This window comes from Salvelinus alpinus, chromosome 5, assembly GCF_045679555.1.
Source record: "Salvelinus alpinus chromosome 5, SLU_Salpinus.1, whole genome shotgun sequence".
NCBI lineage: Eukaryota > Metazoa > Chordata > Actinopteri > Salmoniformes > Salmonidae > Salvelinus > Salvelinus alpinus.
In genome coordinates, this window is record NC_092090.1 from 84,281,296 (window position 1) to 84,305,342 (window position 24,047).

General features: G+C 46.5%; 1 protein-coding gene across 1 annotated transcript in view; it reads left to right on the forward strand.

Annotated features, from left to right (window-relative positions):
• LOC139577074 (nuclear receptor ROR-beta-like) overlaps positions 1–24,047 on the forward strand; it is a 40,679-nt gene that overhangs the window by 11,820 nt on the left and 4,812 nt on the right. Inside the window, exons 2-9 of the mRNA XM_071403839.1 lie at positions 9,758–9,843; positions 10,045–10,186; positions 11,142–11,570; positions 12,493–12,614; positions 21,636–21,768; positions 21,940–22,047; positions 23,584–23,694; positions 23,889–24,001. Of these exons, the coding sequence (XP_071259940.1) occupies positions 9,758–9,843; positions 10,045–10,186; positions 11,142–11,570; positions 12,493–12,614; positions 21,636–21,768; positions 21,940–22,047; positions 23,584–23,694; positions 23,889–24,001 (1,244 nt within the window). The remainder of the gene's footprint in view (positions 1–9,757; positions 9,844–10,044; positions 10,187–11,141; positions 11,571–12,492; positions 12,615–21,635; positions 21,769–21,939; positions 22,048–23,583; positions 23,695–23,888; positions 24,002–24,047) is intronic.

Genomic DNA, 24,047 nt, shown 5'->3' on the forward strand with positions numbered 1-24,047 from the left:
GGGGGAGGGTGTTTGGGGAGGGAAAGGGGCATTGGGTTCGAGTCTACCCTGTGGAGTATTTCCCAAGCCTCCCTTGCATACCTCCCCATTTCAGGGCCACTTACCATGAACCCCACAGTGTTGTGTGGGCTTCACTTATAGCAGTGGTTCACAAAATGTTTCACTCGGGGCCCCCCTTCTAGCATTGGGGAACATCCCCCACCCCCACCCCTCCCCTGCGCGTGCGCCATGTCTATTTCTATGGGTACAAGCACTGTTCATGACACAAACTGTTCATTTTGCCATGTCGAATGTGTATTCGTGATATTTGAATGACAAAAAAATTACAAAATTATCTATGGCCTAAAAAAAACTATACAGAATATAAAAACATTAGCTGACATGGGCTAGTTAATCTGGACATTTCTGACAAGTTATAAATAGCTCTCTAAGTTATGCAATGACTAACATGACGAAGGAAAACTGATGATGCACTACCCAATTTCGAAAATGCACCTTCCATTATTACAACTTTCAAGAGCAAGTTTAAAGCCGGACTGAGTTCCTTTAAAAAAAATATATATATAATAATTTTAAAATACAGTACCAGTCAAAAGTTTGGACACACCTACTCACTCCAGGGTTTTTCTTTATTTTTACTATTTTCTACATTGTTGAATAATAGTGAAGACAGCAAAACTATGAAGTAACACATATGGAATCATGTAGTAACCAAAAAGTGTTAAACAAATCAAAATAGATGTTATATTTTTGATTCTTTAAAGTAGCCACCCTTTGCCTTGACGACATCTTTGCACACTCTTGGCATTCTCTCAACCAGCTTCACCTGGAATGCTTTTCCAACAGTCTTGAAGGACTTCCCACATATGCTGAGCACTTGTTGGCTGTTTTCCTTCAATCCGCGGCCCAATTCATCCCAAATGAATGGGTTGAGGTCGGGTGATTGTGGAGGCCAGGTCATCTGATGCAGCACTCCATCACTCTCCTTCTTGGTCAAATAGCCTTTACACAGCCTGGAGGTGTGTTGGGTCATTGCCTTGTTGAAAAACAAATGATAGACCCACTAAACACAAATCAGATGGGATGGTGTATCGCTGCAGAATGCTGTGGTAGCCATGCTGGTTAAGTGTGCCTTGAATTCGAAATAAATCACAGAGAGTATCACCAGCAAAGCACCCACACACCATCACACCTCCTCCTCCTCCATGCTTCACGGTGGGAACACACATGCGGTGATCATCCGTTCACCTACTCTGTGTCTCTCAAAGACACGGCGGTTGGAACCAAAAATCTCCAATTTGGACTCATCAGACCAATGGACAGATTTCCACCGGTCTAATGTCCATTGCTCATGTTTCTTGGCCCAAGCATTGGTGTCCTTTAGTGGTGGTTTCTTTGCAGAAATTCGACCATGAAGGCTGTTTCATGCAGTCTCTGAATAGTTGATGTTGAAATGTGTCTGTTACTTGAGCTCTGTGAAGCATTTATTTGGGCTGCAATTTCTGAGGCTGGTAACTCTAATGAACTTATCCTCTGCAGCAGAGGTAACTCTTGGTCTTCCTTTCATGTGGTGGTCCTCATGAGAGCCAGTTTCATCATAGCGCTTGATGGTTTTTAAGTCTTCACTATTATTCTACAAAGTAGAAAATAGTCAAAATAAAGAAAAACCCTGGAATGAGTAGGTGTGTCCAAACTTTTGACTGGTACTGTATGTATATATATATATATATATATATATAGTATTATAATTTGTATTTTTTTTTGGGGGGGGGGGGGGCCCGCCGACCCCTCAGTTTGGGAACCACTGACTTTATAGTGTTGCCATAGCATTTCTAAATCCTATGTATTACCTACCGCTGTGTTTGAGTGTACAGTACATTTCTGCTCATCAGGATGTGATTTGTACCCTGTGCATACATATGTACACTTTTGTGTATGTATCTGAGTGCGCATGTGAGTGTGTATCGATGTGTTGGACGTCAGCCAGTGGCCCCCTTCTGTTCCCTCTCTGACGTGTCCAATCAGAACACAGAGCTGGATTCCATGAGCCCAATGCAGCTGATCACAGACCTGCCGCCCCATGAGCAATTACCCAGAGTGCACTGCAGCCTCGCGGAAAACTGGATGAGCCTGTTCCCTCTGAAATATGAGGGAGGGGAGGGGGACGGGGAGCAATAATTAACATCCATGATGCATCATGGCTACTGTTCAACATGGCTACTGGACAAAGACATGTTTGCCCCACAACACACAGGCAGGCATCAGGGGAGGGGAGGGGAGGGGAGGGGAGGGGAGAAGGGATGGGCCCCTGCCTACCCTGCATTATTACCCAGAGTCTGGACGGACCCCATGGAGACAGTGCCAACCATACAATCAGGTCTGAGTAATTACCCATAATACCCGGCTGCTGCCACGATGCCAGAGCCGTCCAAGTGAGTCAATGTAGGCATTGGTGACCCTAGTGAAAACACAGGTGTGAGGGTCAGGCTGTGTGTGTGTGGTGTGCATGTGTGTGTGAGCAGCAACACAAGTAACAACATAACCCCTGTTGCTGCTATTCCATGGCAACAGCATGCTGAACACAGTATAGCCCTGGGTGTGTTTTTGTAACTAGCCCCCTTTAGCTAATGGATGAAACATGCATGTCCAGTCTGCCCCTTCTGTTCACACTTACATAACAAATAGCCCTTACGGCTGTTGAAATACAGCAACACCTAGTGGTAACAAACATCACCACACAGTTTGAGAGGTGCTCAAGGTAAGGACGACTGCTGGTTGAACATTGCGCTTAGTATTGATGTTGTCTTGCTGCTTTGTGCCCATATCCCTTTGTGTGTGTGTGTGCGTGTGTTTGTTCACTGCAAATTGAGTTATGGTAAGCCAGTGCTCATGTGCGGATGCTCCCATCTCCTCAAATGAAGCTAATTAAGGCTCTATTTAGAGAGTGGGGAGCCCATGAGACTGAGTGGAATTCCTCACTTCATTAAAAATCAATTAACACACTCCACGTGCCAGTTCACTACACATCACTCACTGTACCATCCAGACACCCACAGTCCACTACACATCACTCACTGTACCATCCAGACACCCACAGTCCACTACACATCACTCACTGTACCATCCAGACACCCACAGTCCACTACACATCACTCACTGTACCATCCAGACACCCACAGTCCACTACACATCACTCACTGTACCATCCAGACACCCACAGTCCACTACACATCACTCACTGTACCATCCAGACACCCACAGTCCACATCACTCACTGTACCATCCAGACACCCACAGTCCACATCACTCACTGTACCATCCAGACACCCACAGTCCACATCACTCACTGTACCATCCAGACACCCACAGTCCACTACACATCACTCACTGTACCATCCAGACACCCACAGTCCACTACACATCACTCACTGTACCATCCAGACACCCACAGTCCACTACACATCACTCACTGTACCATCCAGACACCCACAGTTCACTACACATCACTCACTGTACCATCCAGACACCCACAGTTCACTACACATCACTCACTGTACCATCCAGACACCCACAGTTCACCTCACAAAACTCTTTCCGTTAGATGACTCTAACACGTGTCTGTCTGGATGTGTGTCTGTCTCTCTCTGTATCTCTCTCTCTCTGAGGAGATTGTGGGGCTGAGCTCATCTTGGCCATGGAATCGCCAGCGCTGCACTACGGCTCTTACATAACTTCAGGATAAATCAGGACTGCCAGTCAGGGCCTAGCCCTCACCCACACAGCCAGCAAGTCAGAGGGCAGCCACACCCACACAGCCAGCCAGTCAGGGCCTAGCCCTCACCCACACAGCCAGCAAGTCAGAGGGCAGCCACACCCACACAGCCAGCAAGTCAGAGGGCAGCCACACCCACACAGCCAGCCAGTCAGGGCCTAGCCCTCACCCACACAGCCAGCAAGTCAGAGGGCAGCCACACCCACACAGCCAGCCAGTCAGGGCCTAGCCCTCACCCACACAGCCAGCAAGTCAGAGGGCAGCCACACCCACACAGCCAGCAAGTCAGAGGGCAGCCACACCCACACAGCCAGCCAGTCAGAGGGCAGCCACACCCACACAGCCAGCCAGTCAGGGCCTAGCCCTCATCCACACAGCCAGCCAGTCAGAGGGCAGCCACACCCACACAGCCAGCCAGTCAGGGCCTAGCCCTCACCCACACAGCCAGCAAGTCAGGGCGCCCACCCAGCAGCCGCAGGGCCTAGCCCTCACCCACACAGCCAGCAAGTCAGAGGGCGCCCACCCAGCACAGCCAGCCCACCCACACAGCCAGCAAGTCAGAGGGCAGCCACACCCACACAGCCAGCCAGTCAGGGCCTAGCCCTCACCCACACAGCCAGCAAGTCAGAGGGCAGCCACACCCACACAGCCAGCCAGTTATAGGGCAGCCACACCCACACAGCCAGCCAGTCAGGGCCTAGCCCTCACCCACACAGCCAGCAAGTCAGAGGGCAGCCACACCCACACAGCCAGCCAGTCAGGGCCTAGCCCTCACCCACACAGCCAGCAAGTCAGAGGGCAGCCACACCCATACAGCCAGCCAGTAAGAGGGCAGCCATACCCACACAGCCAGCAAGTCAGATGGCAGCCACACCCACACAGCCAGCCAGTCAGGGCCTAGCCCTCACCCACACAGCCAGCAAGTCAGAGGGCAGCCACACCCACACAGCCAGCCAGTCAGGGCCTAGCCCTCACCCACACAGCCAGCCAGTCAGAGGGCAGCCAGACCCACACAGCCAGCCAGTCAGAGGGCAGCCATACCCACACAGCCAGCCAGTCAGGGCCTAGCCCTCACCCACACAGCCAGCCAGTCAGAGGGCAGCCACACCCACACAGCCAGCCAGTCAGGGCCTAGCCCTCACCCACACAGCCAGCCAGTCAGAGGGCAGCCACACCCACACAGCCAGCAAGTCAGAGGGCAGCCACACCCATACAGCCAGCCAGTAAGAGGGCAGCCACACCCACACAGCCAGCCAGTTAGGGCCTAGCCCTCACCCATACAGCCAGCCAGTAAGAGGGAAGCCATACCCACACAGCCAGCCAGTCAGGGCCTAGCCCTCACCCATACAGCCAACCAGTCAGAGGGCAGCCACACCCACACAGCCAGCAAGTCAGAGGGCAGCCACACCCATACAACCAGCCAGTAAGAGGGCAGCCACACCCACACAGCCAGCCAGTTAGGGCCTAGCCCTCACCCACACAGCCAGCCAGTCAGAGGGCAGCCACACCCACACAGCCAGCCAGTAAGAGGGCAGCCACACCCATACAGCCAGCCAGTCAGAGGGCAGCCACACCCACACAGCCAGCCAGTTAAGGGCTTAGGAATCATTAATGTAGTTCTATACACCACACTTCTATCTGCAGCTCTCTATCTGCTATCTATCTGTTCTAAACTTAGCAGAATCCTGAATAATCTCCTGAGGCACAGGTGTTCCATATACAGTTGTAACTGAACTGTATTCACAATGTACCTGTCTGTGTGACTACTATGTAAATAGACAGTTCTAGAGCCACTTGGTGTAAAGTATGACCATAGTGTTGGCACCAACACCAAGTGAGAGGAGGCAGTAAGAAGGATCCTACTTAGAATGTGATAGTAAGCAAGACAATCTCCAGAGTTTGGTGATATCACTTCCTGTAGGCATGTGTGTGACTGCTCAGCGAATCATTGCTCTGACAGCCAGACGACACGAGCGAGTGAGTGGTCGCCTTAGCAACAGCCAAACTGTCATGACTGGCTCCTTATTCCACCTGACAGGCCCGGTGGCTATGCACACACACTTTGAAACACACCCACACATTCTGAAACACACTATCACACCCACTGAATCACACACACACACAATCTGAAACACACGCTCTCTAACACATGCACACACATTCTGAAACACACACAGACACACACACATAACAACACAGACGTCTACACACACACAGACGAACACAGAAACACAAACAAAACAGTCGGATTATAATCTTTGTCGGTCCACACACCCCTCAAGCCGTTATTATAAACTTTAGACTGGTCAGTTGATAAATCCCTTTTGAACATGTTCATCCTTGAAGTACAAGTACAAGTTGTTCTTAAAGGATCTACAAAGAGACATTCTGGGATGTATAGCGGAACAAGGTTGTACATGGCACTAAATGAGAGTGGTGGAACACACACACATATAAACAAACACACGCACGCACACACACACAAACGCATGCACACAGAGTTTTGTTCTGTGTTTGTTTACTGGTTATATTCGGTCTCTGTTTATTACCTTCATGTTCTGCAGCACAACTGACCTGTTCTCACTATAACTATACCGTTAGACGCCGCTTCCATTGACATCTTCACTGTAGCACTCAGTGTGTGTATGTGTCTGTGTGTGTTTTCCTCCCCAGTCCGGCCCAGTCCATCCCGCTGCGCTGTGCTGCTCTGACCCAGTTTGGCGCTGGCCAGGAACTGGGTCACCTCTAGAACGAATCCAGAGTACTAACTTCATTACACTCACAGTCCCAGTCCACACACAGCAGCTATCAAACATATACATTGAAACTTGAAACTTAACACACACACGCACACAGAGAGATCATGCTCAATAATTGTTGGTTGTGCTTTCGTTCATTAATGTGCTATCTGTTCATTAATGTGCTATCTGTTCATTAATGTGCTATCTGTTCATTAATGTGCTATCTGTTCATTAATGTGCTATTTGTTCATTAATGTGCTATCTGTTCATTAATGTGCTATCTGTTCATTAATGTGCTATCTGTTCATTAATGTGCTATTTGTTCATTAATGTGCTATCTGTTCATTAATGTGCTATCTGTTCATTAATGTTGAGCCTGAAAGAGATGCTTGTGGTGGTTTTCTATGGGGTGCGGTATGGGCAATTTAGCAGCTAACTTTGTCAAGCTAGTGCTCTAAATTGATAATTCTCATTCACAATGGGTAGACAATACGTAGAGCTTGTAGATCCATTAGAGAAAATAATAGGTAGAAGAGGATATGAATGGGGGTTTGAAGAGGGTCAGTAAGTACAATCTGTCCTGTCTGTTCTGACTGCTAAGGGTTTTCAGGTCTCAAAGACGACCTTCTCGTATCCCTTATCAGTCTTTATTTATTTAAATTTTTTCGTATTAACCCCTTCCGTTCTGCTAGCTAACGTTCAATCGCTGGAAAACAAATGGGACGAACTGAAAGCACGTATATCCTACCAACAGGACAAAAAAACAAAAACGTATGTTTCCCTGAGTCAGAGGGTAGTGCGTGTGGCCCAGTACATCACCGGGGCCAAGCTTCCTGCCATCCAGGACCTCTATACCAGGCGGTGTCAGAGGAAGGCCCTAAAAATGGTCAAAGACTCCAGCCACCCTAGTCATAGACTGTTCTCTCTGCTCCCGCACGGCAAGTGGTCCTGGAGCGCCAAGTCTAGGTCCAAGAGGCTTCTAAACAGCTTCTACCCCCAAGCCATAAGACTCCTGAACAGCTAATCAAATGGCTACCCAGACTATTTCCATTGACCCCCCCCACGCTGCTGCTACTCTCTGTTATTATCTATGCATAGCCACTTTAATAACTCTACCTACATGTACATAATTACCTCAATTACCTCAACACCAGTGCCCCCTGCACATTGACACATTGACTCTGTACCGGTACCCCCTGTATATAGCCCCGCTATTGTTATTCACTGCTGCTCTTTCATTATTTGTTATTCTTATCTCTTACCTTTTAGGGATTTTCTTATTACTGCATTGTTGGTTAAGGGCTTGTAAGTAAGCATTTCACTGTAAGGTATTCGGCGCATGTGACAAATAAAATTTGATTTAAACTAGGACATTCTTATCTTTAAATTTCTGTCTGTCTTGCTCATTATGAGTCAGTCAGTACGTCCGTCCGTCTGTCTAGTATAGTGTCCTGGGTCGGGTCAGGATCAAACTGACCTTAAGTCAGCACATGGTCTGGGGCTCAGGGGTCACAGAGGTCATGGTCATTAAGCCCCCCAGTTAGACCCTCTCTGACTCAGGCTTTGAGGGGTGAGTGGGACGTCCCTTCCTGGTTAAAGAGGTACAAGACAGCCCCATACAGCTTAGACAGCAGACGCAACTCCCGAGTAGTCATCATCTTCCTTCGCTAATCCCATTATGACACTGCATACACAGATCACATACAAACCACATACACACACACTTCATAAACACTGCTGATCAGACCAATTAAGTCCTAGCCGTAAACCAATCAGACACATAAGACATACCTATGGACACATTCATTAGCACACACATTGAAACACCTGTCATCCTATTGCAGCTGCAACACAGAACGGTGTGTGTACATCTATTTATGCGTGTTTGTCTCCACCGAAAATGAAAACGGATGTCGTAGGTAAGACATACTTTTGGACATTGCCTTTTACCCCAAATTACTACATTAATATCAGAAGCTTAGGTTAGAGCGTAAGAAGATTAACCCTTACAGTCATTTCTCTGTGTACTTTGCAGCTTTTCTGTTATTGCTCTACAGCTCAGGAATGGATCCTTGGTCGTGTTCATAGGGCACATGTAAAACAAAAACGTATGTTCCTTATTGGACAAATCCAGGTAGTCCCGCCCTTTTTCAGTCTGTTTGGTTCCTTATGAACATAACTCCGTTTTCGGTCCCTTTTTTTGTTGTTGGGGGGACTATACTCAGGGTCACCAAAGTTATGTGTCATTTCTGTTTTATATGTTTCTGGCAAAATCTGAAGAATTGATTATTGTAGATTTGTGGAATATTACTATTTCACAAACCGAAAATAGGATGATTTTTTTGTGTCTGTTTGTAGCTATTTTACCTGATTTCTGGGAGAATAGTGCAGTTGCAGGTGCAGAGAGGTTATTAGGGTCCTACTGCTTTGGATTAGCCAGCCAGTGTGCAGCGCAGGGAAACAGCGTGTGAGGAAGGAAATAATGTAGGATTAGATTGCGTGTCTAATCTCCTTATAGTGAGTGTGCATTCTCAGCAGATATGTGCCATCGATCTCTCTCTCTATATATCTATAATTTCTCTCTAGCTATCTCTCTATCTGTCACTATCCTTCTCCATCTCAAACTACGTGGCCACACTGGTTACTGTGGTCCCAGGACGCTCCTGAAGGATTCTGTGTGTGCCGATTTCAGACCTACAGTACACAGTTTAGTCCTATAGTACACTACATGTACACTACGAGTGAGTGAGTGAGTGAGTGAGTGAGTGAGTGAGTGAGTGAGTGAGTGAGTGAGTGAGTGAGTGAGTGAGTGAGTGAGTGAGTGAGTGAGTGAGTGAGTGAGTGAGTGAGTGAGTGAGTGAATAAAAGAAGATACTTTGGTGATGTAACCCCGCTACAATCCAGGGACCAGATCTAAGGACCCCTGCTCATCCTCATGACAAAATGTCTGTCACCAGACATTACCACACCATAAAACACTGCTAAAATGAACAGGATGTCACAGAGTCCTGTTGACTGGAGAGGTTCCTTCTGATTGGGAGCACTGTTCCCTCTCACTGGGTCGTGTGATAGAAACACACACACAGACAACCACGCACACACCCTAATGAGCCCCCTGACAGTCGGGGGAACGTTGAGTGGCCATTAATACTGGTACAGTACAGGCAAGTGTGTGTGACACAATGAAACGGTTATGTAACCCAGGTGTGTGTGTGCTTTCCCCCTCCCATCTCTCTGTCCACAGCCCAAATCGAAGTTATACCGTGCAAAATCTGTGGAGACAAGTCATCAGGAATCCACTATGGAGTCATCACGTGTGAGGGCTGCAAAGTGAGTTCTCCACACAGCTCTGTTGTTCCCTCTGTCTGACTCTATCCCCATCATTCTCCTGTCATTTCTGTTTCATATCTTCATTTTTATTCCAGTGTCTGCGTTCTACTCTCCGTCAACTCTTTTCTATTCTTTTCTTTTCCTTATTTTCCAAATCCTAGACTGACCGTTAACTGACTGCTGTTTGTGGTTGTCCTGTAGGGGTTCTTCAGACGAAGTCAGCAGAACAATGCTGCATACTCATGCCCTCGCCAGAGGAACTGTCTGATCGACAGGACAAACCGAAACCGCTGCCAGCACTGCCGCTTACAGAAGTGTCTTGCACTCGGAATGTCCAGAGATGGTGAGACCGCTTACACACACACACACACACACACACACACACACACACACACACACACACACACACACACACACACACACACACACACACACACACACACACACACACACACACACACACACACACACACACACACACACACACACACACACGTGTAGACTCTTACCTACTTAAGATTGTCACCTACTCCCGAGTAGCGCAGTGGTCTAAGGCACTGCATAGCAGTGCTAGCTGTGCCACTAGAGATTCTGGGTTCGAGTCCAGGCTCTGTCGCAGCCGGCCGCGACCGGGAGACCCATGGGTCGGAGCACTATTGGCCCAGCGTCGTCTGGGTTAGGGGAGGGTTTGGCCGGCAGGGATGTCCTTGTCCCATCGCACACTAGCGACTCCTGTTGCAGGCCGGGCGCAGTGCACACTGACACGGTTGCCAGGTGTACGGTGTTTCCTCCGACACATTGGTGCGGCTGGCTTCCGAGTTAAGTGGGCATTGTGTCAAGAAGCAGTGCAGCTTGGTTGGGGTGTGTTTCAGAGGACGCACGGCTCTCGGCCTTCGCCTCTCCCTAGTCCGTACGGGAGTTGCAGCCATGAGACAAGACTGTAACTACCAATTGGATACCAAATTAGGGAGAAAAAGGGGTAAAAGTATTTTTTATGAAATAAAGATTGTCACCTTTAGCTGAGAGAAAATAAACACAATGTGACTAATAAACAACCTCCCTCCCTCTCCCTCCCACTCTCCCTTCCTCTCCCTCTTACTCTCCCTCTCTCCCACTCTCCCACTCTCCCACTCTCCCTCCCTCTCCCTCCCACTCTCCCTCTCCCTCTCCCTCTCCCTCTCCCTCTCCCTCCCTCCTACTCTCCCTCCCTCCATCCTACTCTCCCTCCCTCCATCCTACTCTCCCTCCCTCCATCCTACTCTCCCTCCCTCCTACTCTCCCTCCCTCTCTGTGCGTAGCGGTGAAGTTTGGCCGCATGTCCAAGAAGCAGCGTGACAGCCTGTACGCCGAGGTACAGAAGCACCAGCAGCGGATCCTGAATGAGCGGCAGCAGCAGACGTGTGAGGCAGAGGCCCTGGCGCGCGTCTACTCCTCCAGCCTGACCAATGGCCTCAGCACCCTCAACCACGAGATCGGAGGCACCTACGCCAACGGCCACGTCATCGAGCTCCCCAAGGGCCAGGTGAACGGTGGTGCCACAGGTGGCTACTACCATGGTATGGACTCCACCCAGCCCTCCCCGGACCAGTCGGGCCTGGACTTGGCGGGCATAAAGCACATCAAGCAGGAGCCGGTGTACGACCTGACCCCTGTGGCTAACCTGTTCAACTATAGCACCTACCAGGACAGTCAGCTGGCGCACAGCAATGTCAGCATGGGAGAGCTAGGTAACTAAGGGTTAAGGTTAAGTTCATTCAAAGATATCAAATTTGGCCGTCAATGCCCCCTCGAAAACATGCATGATGACGTCTCTGAGTGAGTGTTGCATAGTGCAGGAAGATACCAGGCCTTAATTGATGATTTGAATAGGAGGGTGTCACGGTAAGGCTAAGGAGTGTGAGTCAGTGTGATAAGCTGTGTGTGGGACAGGAGATCAAACAGGCTTAGGGAGAGAGGGAGGAAGAGAGAGAGAGAAAGAGAGAAATAGAGAGGGTGGGAAGAAGAGAGAGAGCGATAGAGAGAGAGAAAGAGAGAGAGGGAGGGAGGAAGAGAGAGAAAGAGAGAGAGAGAGAGAAAGAGAAAGAGAGGGAGGGAGGAAGAGAGAAAGAGAGCGAGAGAGAGAGAGAGAGCTGTCCATGCGTCATATTTAAGCTTAGCCCATCAATTCAAGAAACCCCCATTGAGAGTGTGGCCTACCTTACTAAGGCTGTAATGTCAATTTAGTGTAACACAGTTTTACTAGTGTACTCCATATTTGAGTTGTCACACATCTACTCGGATGAAGGTATACAATACATTCCCTGATTCTTGTAAACATCGGTTCTGCTGTTTTCTATACCCCGTTTCAATTAGCGCCAACATTCAGACAAAAGAAAATAACATTTCTACAATACAGATGAAAATGATGCTACATAAAAAGCAACCTCGTCTCAAAGCCTGGTGGACGAGACCACATACAAAGTTGAGTGAAGACTGAAACTTTGGGAGGTTGAACAAAGCTAAATAAAGTTGCGATAATTTTCACTAAACTTATGATCGGTTCATCAGTTTCACGCTCCCATAGACAATGAATGGTAAGCTACCATTTTGCTCGAAATTTTGATCAAAGTGTGTGTCTGACTGTCTCTTCTCTGTCCTCTCCCTCCATAGATCGTATCGCCCAGAACATTATAAAGTCTCACCTGGAGACCTGTCAGTACACAGCAGATGAGCTGCAGCAGCTGGCCTGGCAAACACACTCCTACGATGACATCAAGATGTACCAGAGCAAAGTGAGTGTGTGACCAGTGTGTGTCTGTGTGTTCCTTGTGACCAGTGTGTGTCTGTGTGTTCCTTGTGACCAGTGTGTGTCTGTGTGTTCCTTGTGACCAGTGTGTGTCTGTGTGTTCCTTGTGACCAGTGTGTGTCTGTGTGTTCCTTGTGACCAGTGTGTGTCTGTGTGTTCCTTGTGACCAATGTGTGTCTGTGTGTTCCTTGTGTCTGTGTGTTCCTTGTGACCAGTGTGTGTCTGTGTGTTCCTTGTGACCAGTGTGTGTCTGTGTGTTCCTTGTGACCAGTGTGTGTCTGTGTGTTCCTTGTGACCAATGTGTGTCTGTGTGTTCCTTGTGACCAATGTGTGTCTGTGTGTTCCTTGTGACCAGTGTGTGTCTGTGTGTTCCTTGTGACCAGTGTGTGTCTGTGTTTTCCTTGTGACCAGTGTGTGACCAGTGTGTGTCTGTGTGTTCCTTGTGACCAGTGTGTGTCTGTGTGTTCCTTGTGACCAGTGTGTGTCTGTGTGTTCCTTGTGACCAGTGTGTGTCTGTGTGTTCCTTGTGACCAATGTGTGTCTGTGTGTTCCTTGTGACCAGTGTGTGTCTGTGTGTTCCTTGTGACCAGTGTGTGTCTGTGTGTTCCTTGTGACCAGTGTGTGTCTGTGTGTTCCTTGTGACCAATGTGTGTCTGTGTGTTCCTTGTGACCAGTGTGTGTCTGTGTGTTCCTTGTGACCAATGTGTGTCTGTGTGTTCCTTGTGACCAGTGTGTGTCTGTGTGTTCCTTGTGACCAGTGTGTGTCTGTGTGTTCCTTGTGACCAATGTGTGTCTGTGTGTTCCTTGTGACCAGTGTGTGTCTGTGTGTTCCTTGTGACCAGTGTGTGTCTGTGTGTTCCTTGTGACCAGTGTGTGTCTGTGTGTTCCTTGTGACCAGTGTGTGTCTGTGTGTTCCTTGTGACCAGTGTGTGTCTGTGTGTTCCTTGTGACCAGTGTGTGTCTGTGTGTTCCTTGTGACCAGTGTGTGTCTGTGTGTTCCTTGTGACCAGTGTGTGTCTGTGTGTTCCTTGTGACCAGTGTGTGTCTGTGTGTTCCTTGTGACCAGTGTGTGTCTGTGTGTTCCTTGTGACCAGTGTGTGTCTGTGTGTTCCTTGTGACCAAGTGTGTGTCTGTGTGTTCCTTGTGACCAGTGTGTGACCAGTGTGTGTCTGTGTGTTCCTTGTGACCAATGTGTGTCTGTGTGTTCCTTGTGACCAGTGTGTGTCTGTGTGTTCCTTGTGACCAGTGTGTGTCTGTGTGTTCCTTGTGACCAATGTGTGTCTGTGTGTTCCTTGTGACCAGTGTGTGTATGTGTGTTCCTTGTGACCAGTGTGTGTCTGTGTGTTCCTTGTGACCAGTGTGTGTCTGTGTGTTCCTTGTGACCAGTGTGTGTCTGTGTGTTCCTTGTGACCAGTGTGTGTCTGTGTGTTCCTTGTGACCAGTGTGTGACCAGTGTGTGTCTGTGTGTTCCTTGTGACCAGTGTGTGTCTGTGTGTTCCTTGTGACCAGTGTGTGTCTGTGTGTTCCTTGTGACCAGTGTGTGTCTGTGTGTTCCTTGTGACCAGTGTGTGTCTGTGTGTTCCTTGTGACCAATGTGTGTCTGTGTGTTCCTTGTGACCAGTGTGTGTCTGTGTGTTCCTTGTGACCAGTGTGTGTCTGTGTGTTCCTTGTGACCAGTGTGTGTCTGTGTGTTCCTTGTGACCAGTGTGTGTCTGTGTGTTCCTTGTGACCAGTGTGTGTCTGTGTGTTCCTTGTGACCAGTGTGTGTCTGTGTGTTCCTTGTGACCAGTGTGTGTCTGTGTGTTCCTTGTGACCAGTGTGTGTCTGTGTGTTCCTTGTGACCAGTGTGTGTCTGTGTGTTCCTTGTGACCAGTGTGTGTCTGTGTGTTCCTTGTGACCAGTGTGTGACCAGTGTGTGTCTGTGTGTTCCTTGTGACCAGTGTGTGTCTGTGTGTTCCTTGTGACCAGTGTGTGTCTGTGTGTTCCTTGTGACCAGTGTGTGTCTGTGTGTTCCTTGTGACCAGTGTGTGTCTGTGTGTTCCTTGTGACCAGTGTGTGTCTGTGTGTTCCTTGTGACCAGTGTGTGTCTGTGTGTGACCAGTGTGTGTCTGTGTGTTCCTTGTGACCAATGTGTGTCTGTGTGTTCCTTGTGACCAATGTGTGTCTGTGTGTTCCTTGTGACCAGTGTGTGTCTGTGTGTTCCTTGTGACCAGTGTGTGTCTGTGTGTTCCTTGTGACCAGTGTGTGTCTGTGTGTTCCTTGTGACCAGTGTGTGTCTGTGTGTTCCTTGTGACCAGTGTGTGTCTGTGTGTTCCTTGTGACCAGTGTGTGTCTGTGTGTTCCTTGTGACCAGTGTGTGTCTGTGTGTTCCTTGTGACCAGTGTGTGACCAGTGTGTGTCTGTGTGTTCCTTGTGACCAGTGTGTGTCTGTGTGTTCCTTGTGACCAGTGTGTGTCTGTGTGTTCCTTGTGACCAGTGTGTGTCTGTGTGTTCCTTGTGACCAGTGTGTGTCTGTGTGTTCCTTGTGACCAGTGTGTGTCTGTGTGTTCCTTGTGACCAGTGTGTGTCTGTGTGTTCCTTGTGACCAGTGTGTGTCTGTGTGTTCCTTGTGACCAGTGTGTGTCTGTGTGTTCCTTGTGACCAGTGTGTGTCTGTGTGTTCCTTGTGACCAGTGTGTGTCTGTGTGTTCCTTGTGACCAGTGTGTGTCTGTGTGTTCCTTGTGACCAGTGTGTGACCAGTGTGTGTCTGTGTGTTCCTTGTGACCAGTGTGTGTCTGTGTGTTCCTTGTGACCAGTGTGTGTCTGTGTGTTCCTTGTGACCAGTGTGTGTCTGTGTGTTCCTTGTGACCAGTGTGTGTCTGTGTGTTCCTTGTGACCAGTGTGTGTCTGTGTGTTCCTTGTGACCAGTGTGTGTCTGTGTGTTCCTTGTGACCAGTGTGTGTCTGTGTGTTCCTTGTGACCAATGTGTGTCTGTGTGTTCCTTGTGACCAGTGTGTGTCTGTGTGTTCCTTGTGACCAGTGTGTGTCTGTGTGTTCCTTGTGACCAGTGTGTGTCTGTGTGTTCCTTGTGACCAGTGTGTGTCTGTGTGTTCCTTGTGACCAGTGTGTGTCTGTGTGTCTTGTGCCTTGTGACCAGTGTGTGTCTGTGTGTTCCTTGTGACCAGTGTGTGTCTGTGTGTTCCTTGTGACCAGTGTGTGTCTGTGTGTTCCTTGTGACCAGTGTGTGTCTGTGTGTTCCTTGTGACCAGTGTGTGTCTGTGTGTTCCTTGTGACCAGTGTGTGTCTGTGTGTTCCTTGTGACCAGTGTGTGTCTGTGTGTTCCTTGTGACCAGTGTGTGTCTGTGTGTTCCTGTGTGACCAGTGTGTGTCTGTGTGTTCCTTGTGACCAGTGTGTGACCAGTGTGTGTCTGTGTGTTCCTTGTGACCAGTGTGTGTCTGTGTGTTCCTTGTGACCAGTGTGTGTCTGTGTGTTCCTTGTGACCAGTGTGTGTCTGTGTGTTCCTTGTGACCAGTGTGTGTCTGTGTGTTCCTTGTGACCAGTGTGTGTCTGTGTGTTCCTTGTGACCAGTGTGTGACCAGTGTGTGTCTGTGTGTTCCTTGTGACCAGTGTGTGTCTGTGTGTTCCTTGTGACCAGTGTGTGTCTGTGTGTTCCTTGTGACCAGTGTGTGTCTGTGTGTTCCTTGTGACCAGTGTGTGTCTGTGTGTTCCTTGTGACCAGTGTGTGTCTGTGTGTTCCTTGTGACCAGTGTGTGTCTGTGTGTTCCTTGTGACCAGTGTGTGTCTGTGTGTTCCTTGTGACCAGTGTGTGTCTGTGTGTTCCTTGTGACCAGTGTGTGTCTGTGTGTTCCTTGTGACCAGTGTGTGTCTGTGTGTTCCTTGTGACCAGTGTGTGTCTGTGTGTTCCTTGTGACCAGTGTGTGTCTGTGTGTTCCTTGTGACCAGTGTGTGTCTGTGTGTTCCTTGTGACCAGTGTGTGTCTGTGTGTTCCTTGTGACCAGTGTGTGTCTGTGTGTTCCTTGTGACCAATGTGTGTCTGTGTGTTCCTTGTGACCAGTGTGTGTCTGTGTGTTCCTTGTGACCAGTGTGTGTCTGTGTGTTCCTTGTGACCAGTGTGTGTCTGTGTGTTCCTTGTGACCAGTGTGTGTCTGTGTGTTCCTTGTGACCAGTGTGTGTCTGTGTGTTCCTTGTGACCAGTGTGTGTCTGTGTGTTCCTTGTGACCAGTGTGTGTCTGTGTGTTCCTTGTGACCAGTGTGTGTCTGTGTGTTCCTTGTGACCAGTGTGTGTCTGTGTGTTCCTTGTGACCAGTGTGTGTCTGTGTGTTCCTTGTGACCAGTGTGTGTCTGTGTGTTCCTTGTGACCAGTGTGTGTCTGTGTGTTCCTTGTGACCAGTGTGTGTCTGTGTGTTCCTTGTGACCAGTGTGTGTCTGTGTGTTCCTTGTGACCAGTGTGTGTCTGTGTGTTCCTTGTGACCAGTGTGTGTCTGTGTGTTCCTTGTGACCAGTGTGTGTCTGTGTGTTCCTTGTGACCAGTGTGTGTCTGTGTGTTCCTTGTGACCAGTGTGTGTCTGTGTGTTCCTTGTGACCAGTGTGTGTCTGTGTGTTCCTTGTGACCAGTGTGTGTCTGTGTGTTCCTTGTGACCAGTGTGTGTCTGTGTGTTCCTTGTGACCAGTGTGTGTCTGTGTGTTCCTTGTGACCAGTGTGTGTCTGTGTGTTCCTTGTGACCAGTGTGTGTCTGTGTGTTCCTTGTGACCAGTGTGTGTCTGTGTGTTCCTTGTGACCAGTGTGTGTCTGTGTGTTCCTTGTGACCAGTGTGTGTCTGTGTGTTCCTTGTGACCAATGTGTGTCTGTGTGTTCCTTGTGACCAGTGTGTGTTTGTGTGTTCCTTGTGACCAGTGTGTGTCTGTGTGTTCCTTGTCCAGTGTGTGACCAGTGTGTGTCTGTGTGTTCCTTGTGACCAGTGTGTGTCTGTGTGTTCCTTGTGACCAGTGTGTGTCTGTGTGTTCCTTGTGACCAGTGTGTGTCTGTGTGTTCCTTGTGACCAGTGTGTGTCTGTCTGTCTGTTCCTTGTGACCAGTGTGTGTCTGTGTGTTCCTTGTGACCAGTGTGTGTCTGTGTGTTCCTTGTGACCAGTGTGTGTCTGTGTGTTCCTTGTGACCAGTGTGTGACCAGTGTGTGTCTGTGTGTTCCTTGTGACCAGTGTGTGTCTGTCTGTTCCTTGTGACCAGTGTGTGTCTGTGTGTTCCTTGTGACCAGTGTGTGTCTGTGTGTGTCTGTGTGTTCCTTGTGACCAGCTCACTTACCTACAACCTCTGAGCACCCCCCCAACTCCATTGTCATCCAATGTCTCTTTCCTCCCCTATACACCCCCCCCAACTCCATTGTCATCCAATATCTCTTTCCTCCCCTATACACCCCCTCAACTCCATTGTCATCCAATGTCTCTTTCCTCCCCTATACACCCCCTCAACTCCATTGTCATCCAATATCTCTTTCCTCCCCTATACACCCCCTCAACTCCATTGTCATCCAATGTCTCTTTCCTCCCCTATACACCCCATCAACTCCATTGTCATCCAATATCTCTTTCCTCCCCTATACACCCCCTCAACTCCATTGTCATCCAATATCTCTTTCCTCCCCTATACACCCCCTCAACTCCATTGTCATCCAATATCTCTTTCCTCCCCTATACACCCCCTCAACTCCATGTGTCATCCAATGTCTCTGTGTCCTCCCCTATACACCCCCTCAACTCCATTGTCATCCAATGCTCTCTTTCCTACACCCTATGAGCACCCCCCCAACTCCATTGTCATCCAATGTCTCTTTCCTCCCCTATACACCCCCCTCAACTCCATTGTCATCCAATATCTCTTTCCTCCCCTATACACCCCCTCAACTCCATTGTCATCCAATGTCTCTTTCCTCCCCTATACACCCCCTCAACTCCATTGTCATCCAATGTCTCTTTCCTCCCCTATACACCCCATCAACTCCATTGTCATCCAATATCTCTTTCCTCCCCTATACACCCCCTCAACTCCATTGTCATCCAATATCTCTTTCCTCCCCTATACACCCCCTCAACTCCATTGTCATCCAATATCTCTTTCCTCCCCTATACACCCCCTCAACTCCATTGTCATCCAATGTCTCTTTCCTCCCCTATACACCCCCTCAACTCCATTGTCATCCAATATCTCTTTCCTCCCCTATACACCCCCTCAACTCCATTGTCATCCAATGTCTCTTTCCTCCCCTATACACCCCCTCAACTCCATTGTCATCCAATGTCTCTTTCCTCCCCTATACACCCCCCCAACTCCATTGTCATCCAATATCTCTTTCCTCCCCTATACACCCCCTCAACTCCATTGTCATCCAATGTCTCTTTCCTCCCCTATACACCCCCTCAACTCCATTGTCATCCAGTGTCTCTTTCCTCCCCTATACACCCCCTCAACTCCATTGTCATCCAATGTCTCTTTCCTCCCCTATACACCCCCTCAACTCCATTGTCATCCAATGTCTCTTTCCTCCCCTATACACCCCCCAACTCTAGTATAAATATATATATATTTTTAAATGTATGCACTTTTTACTGTAAGTCATTTGGATAAGAGTGTCTGCAAAAAAAACACAAAAAAACTTTTCATCCAATGTCTCTTTCCTCCCCTATATTCACTATTTAAATGTCTCTTTCCTACCCTATATTCACAATTTAAATGTCTCTTTCCTCCCCTATATTCACTATTTAAATGTCTCTTTGCTACCCTATATTCACTATTTTAATGTCTCTTTGCTACCCTATATTCACTATTTAAATGTCTCTTTGCTACCCTATATTCACTATTTAAATGTCTCTTTGCTACCCTATATTCACTATTTAAATGTCTCTTTCCTACCCTATATTCACTATTTAAATGTCTCTTTCCTACCCTATATTAACTATTTAAATGTCTCTTTCCTCCCCTATATTCACTATTTAAATCTCTTCCCTCTCCTATATGCACTATTTAAATGTCTCTTTCCTCCCATATATTCACTATTTAAATCGCGTCCCTCTCCTATATTCACTATTTAAATGTCTCTTTCCTCCCCTATATTCACTATTTAAATGTCTCTTTCCTCCCCTATATTCACTATTTAAATGTCTCTTTCCTCCCCTATATTCACTATTTAAATGTCTCTTTCCTACCCTATATTCACTATTTAAATGTCTTTTTCCTCTCCTATATTCACTATTTAAATGTCTCTTTCCTCTCCTATATTCACTATTTAAATGTCTTTTTCCTCCCCTATATTCACTATTTAAATGTCTCTTTCCTCCCCTATATTCACTATTTAAATGTCTCTTTCCTACCCTATATTCACTATTTAAATGTCTTTTTCCTCTCCTATATTCACTATTTAAATGTCTCTTTCCTCTCCTATATTCACTATTTAAATGTCTTTTTCCTCCCCTATATTCACTATTTAAATGTCTCTTTCCTACCCTATATTCACTATTTAAATGTATTTTTCCTACCCTATATTCACTATTAAAATGTATTTTTCCTCTCCTATATTCACTAGTTAAATGTATTTTTCCTCTCCTATATTCACTATTTAAATGTCTCTTTCCTACCCTATATTCACTATTTAAATGTCTTTTTCCTCTCCTATATTCACTATTTAAATGTCTTTTTCCTCCCCTATATTCACTATTTAAATGTCTCTTTCCTACCCTATATTCACTATTTAAATATCTCTTTCCTACCCTATATTCACTATTTAAATGTATTTTTCCTACCCTATATTCACTATTAAAATGTATTTTTCCTCTCCTATATTCACTAGTTAAATGTATTTTTCCTCTCCTATATTCACAATTTAAATGTATTTTTCCTCCCCTATATTCACTATTTAAATGTATTTTTCCTCTCCTATATTCACTAGTTAAATGTCTTTTTCCTCTCCTATATTCACTATTTAAATGTCTTTTTCCTCTCCTATATTCACTAGTTAAATGTCTTTTTCCTCTCCTATATTCACTATTTAATTTTTTCCCCCCTCCCCTATATTCACTATTTAAATGTATTTTTTCTCTCCTATAGTCACTATTTAAATGTCTTTTTCCTCCCCTATATTCACTATTTAAATGTCTTTTTCCTCCCCTATATTCACTATTTAAATCTCTTTTTTTTTGTATCTCACTTCCCACTTTTTCTCTTTTCTTTCTCAAGTTCTCTTTCTCTGCTCATTTCTCCTTCTTCTGTTTCTCTCTCTCACTCCTCATCTGTGCCTGTGTGTGTGTGTGTGTGTGTGTGTGTGGGTGTGGGTGTCTATGTAACAGAGCAGTAGTTCCTTTACCACTGTGACCTTTCTCATTCCTCTGTGTCTAATGGATTATGGGTCATTACAGAAGAACCCTTTGAAATATTATCCATGGAGATTCATTTTACAGCTAGAAACTATAGAACACACAAAGACAATTTGCTGATATTGTACTTTGGATATTCCGAGTAGCGATGGAGCCGACTATTTTACAAGTATTCATTTTATAAAAATTCCTGTCTTTGTAGTGTACTTCATTGAACAGCACAAAGGGATGACCCAAATTACCCAAATACAACGCTTCTGCATGTCTTGTTGTGTGCACAGTACTGTGGCATGAACATGTGGGTGAAATACTGTTTCTATTTGCACAAGTGCTATAGTAGTGTTTCAAAATTGTGTTTATGATATGTACACAGCTGTCATAACACACGTGTTGATTTGTCTCTGGAGATGTCCCTACCTCCTTACCTCATTTACACACACTGTATACAGATTTTTCAATTGTGTTATTGACTGTACGTTTGTTTATCCCATGTGTAACTCTGTGTTGTTGTTTGTGTCGCACTGCTTTGCTTTATCTTGGCCAGGTCGCAGTTGTAAATGAGAACTTGTTCTCAACTGGCCTACCTGGTTAAATAAAATTGAAATAAAAATTAAAACTTACCAAAGTGTGTGTTTCTTTGCAGACGCGAGACGTGTTGTGGCAGCAGTGTGCCATCCAGATCACCCATTCCATCCAGTATGTGGTGGAGTTTGCCAAGCGCATCTCAGGCTTCATGGAGCTTTGCCAGAATGACCAGATCCTCCTGCTCAAGTCAGGTGACCTCACCCTGCTTGCCCATTGGAGGAAACCAGTCTCCTGGTTGAAACAGCCTTGTTTCCACCTCCTTTCAACAAAAACATACAACAAATAGTGACAAGACGATATTATATCAATGTGGGAAAAGGTATTAGATTTGCAAAAAGACATCTTTCTCTGTCTCTCTCTAGGTTGTCTGGAGGTGGTCCTGGTTAGAATGTGTCGGGCGTTTAACCCTCTCAACAACACAGTGCTGTTTGAGGGGAAGTACGGGGGCATGCAGATGTTCAAAGCACTAGGTAAGGCACTGCTGCTAGCGATACTGCACCGCCTCCATCTACGGCCATCTAAGTAGCATGATGTACTACAGTACCCATAATGCTCTGGACAAGATATTCGGTAGTCTCTGACCTGACACTGAAATCTGATTTGTTACATATTACATTCATAGAAGTAACAGAATTGCATACATAACTGTAGTAGGATGAGAAAACACTTCAGTGAATACTGCAGTAGGCATCGGGTTTGTATGAGTGTTTCTCTGTTCGCTGTATTCTTATTTTACATGAGACTACAGTAGAACTATGAAACTACAGTATAACTATGAGACTACAGTATAACTATGAGACTACAGTAGAACTATGAGACTATAGCAGAACTATGAGACTACAGTATAACTATGAGACTACAGTATAACTATGAGACTACAGTATAACTATGAGACTACAGTATAACTATGTGACTACAGCAGAACTATGAGACTACAACATAACTATGAGACTACGGTAGAACTATGAGACTACAGTAGAACTATGAGACTACAGCATAACTATGAGACTACAGTATAACCATGAGACTACAGCATAACTATGAGACTACAGTAGAACTATGAGAAGAACAGCATAACTATGAGACTACAGTATAACTATGAGAAGAACAGCATAACTATGAGACTACAGTATAACTATGAGACTACAGTATAACTATGAGAAGAACAGCATAACTATGAGACTACAGTAGAACTATGAGAAGAACAGCATAACTATGAGACTACAGTAGAACTATGAGACTACAGTAGAACTATGAGACTACAGTATAACTATGAGACTACAACATAACTATGAGACTACAGCAGAACTATGAGACTACAGTAGAACTATGAGACTACAGCATAACTATGAGACTACAGCATAACTATGAGACTACAGCATAACTATGAGACTACAGCAGAACTATGAGACTACAGCATAACTATGAGACTACAGTAGAACTATGAGACTACAGTATAACTATGAGAAGAACAGCATAACTATGAGACTACAGTAGAACTATGAGACTACAGTAGAACTATGAGACTACAGTAGAACTATGAGACTACAACATAACTATGAGCCTACAGCAAACTATGAGACTACAGTAGAACTATGAGACTACAGTATAACTATGAGACTACAGCAGAACCGAGACTACAGTATAACTATGAGACTACAGTATAACTATGAGACTACAGTATGACTATGAGACTACAGTATAACTATGAGACTACAGTAGAACTATGAAACTACAGTATAACTATGAGACTGCAGTAGAACTATGAGACTACAACATAACTATGAGACTACAACATAACTATGAGACTACAACATAACTATGAGACTACAGTATAACTATGAGACTACAGTATAACTATGAGACTACAGTAGAACTATGAGACTACAACATAACTATGAGACTACATTATAACTATGAGACTACAGCAGAACTGAGACTACAACATAACTATGAGACTACAGCATGTTATTCTATATTGACTGCCTCGTTATTAACTCTCACAGGCTGTGACGACCTGGTCAACGCTGTGTTTGACTTTGCCAAGAGTCTGTGCTCTCTGCAGCTCACTGAGGAGGAGATCGCTCTGTTCTCCGCAGCAGTGCTCATCTCCACAGGTTAGTACAGACTACTCACAGCCAGTTACCTTCTGCTGCCACCTACAGGCAGACCTTACTGAGGCACTGCCTGGATGGAGAATGCTGCTGTCAACACAGTGATTGACATGTGCTGCATTAGTGAAGCTGTCTTTATTATAAGTAAGACAGACACAGTGACTGACATGTGATGTTGGTGTGTGTTCCTCTGTCAGACCGTCCATGGCTGATGGAACCCAGGAAGGTGCAAAAGCTCCAGGAGAAGATCTACTTTGCGCTGCAGCACATCATGCAGAAGAACCACATGGACGAGGACGCGCTGGCTAAGGTAGGGTGCATCACCGCGCCTCATACAGTACAGCTGTTGTGGGGCT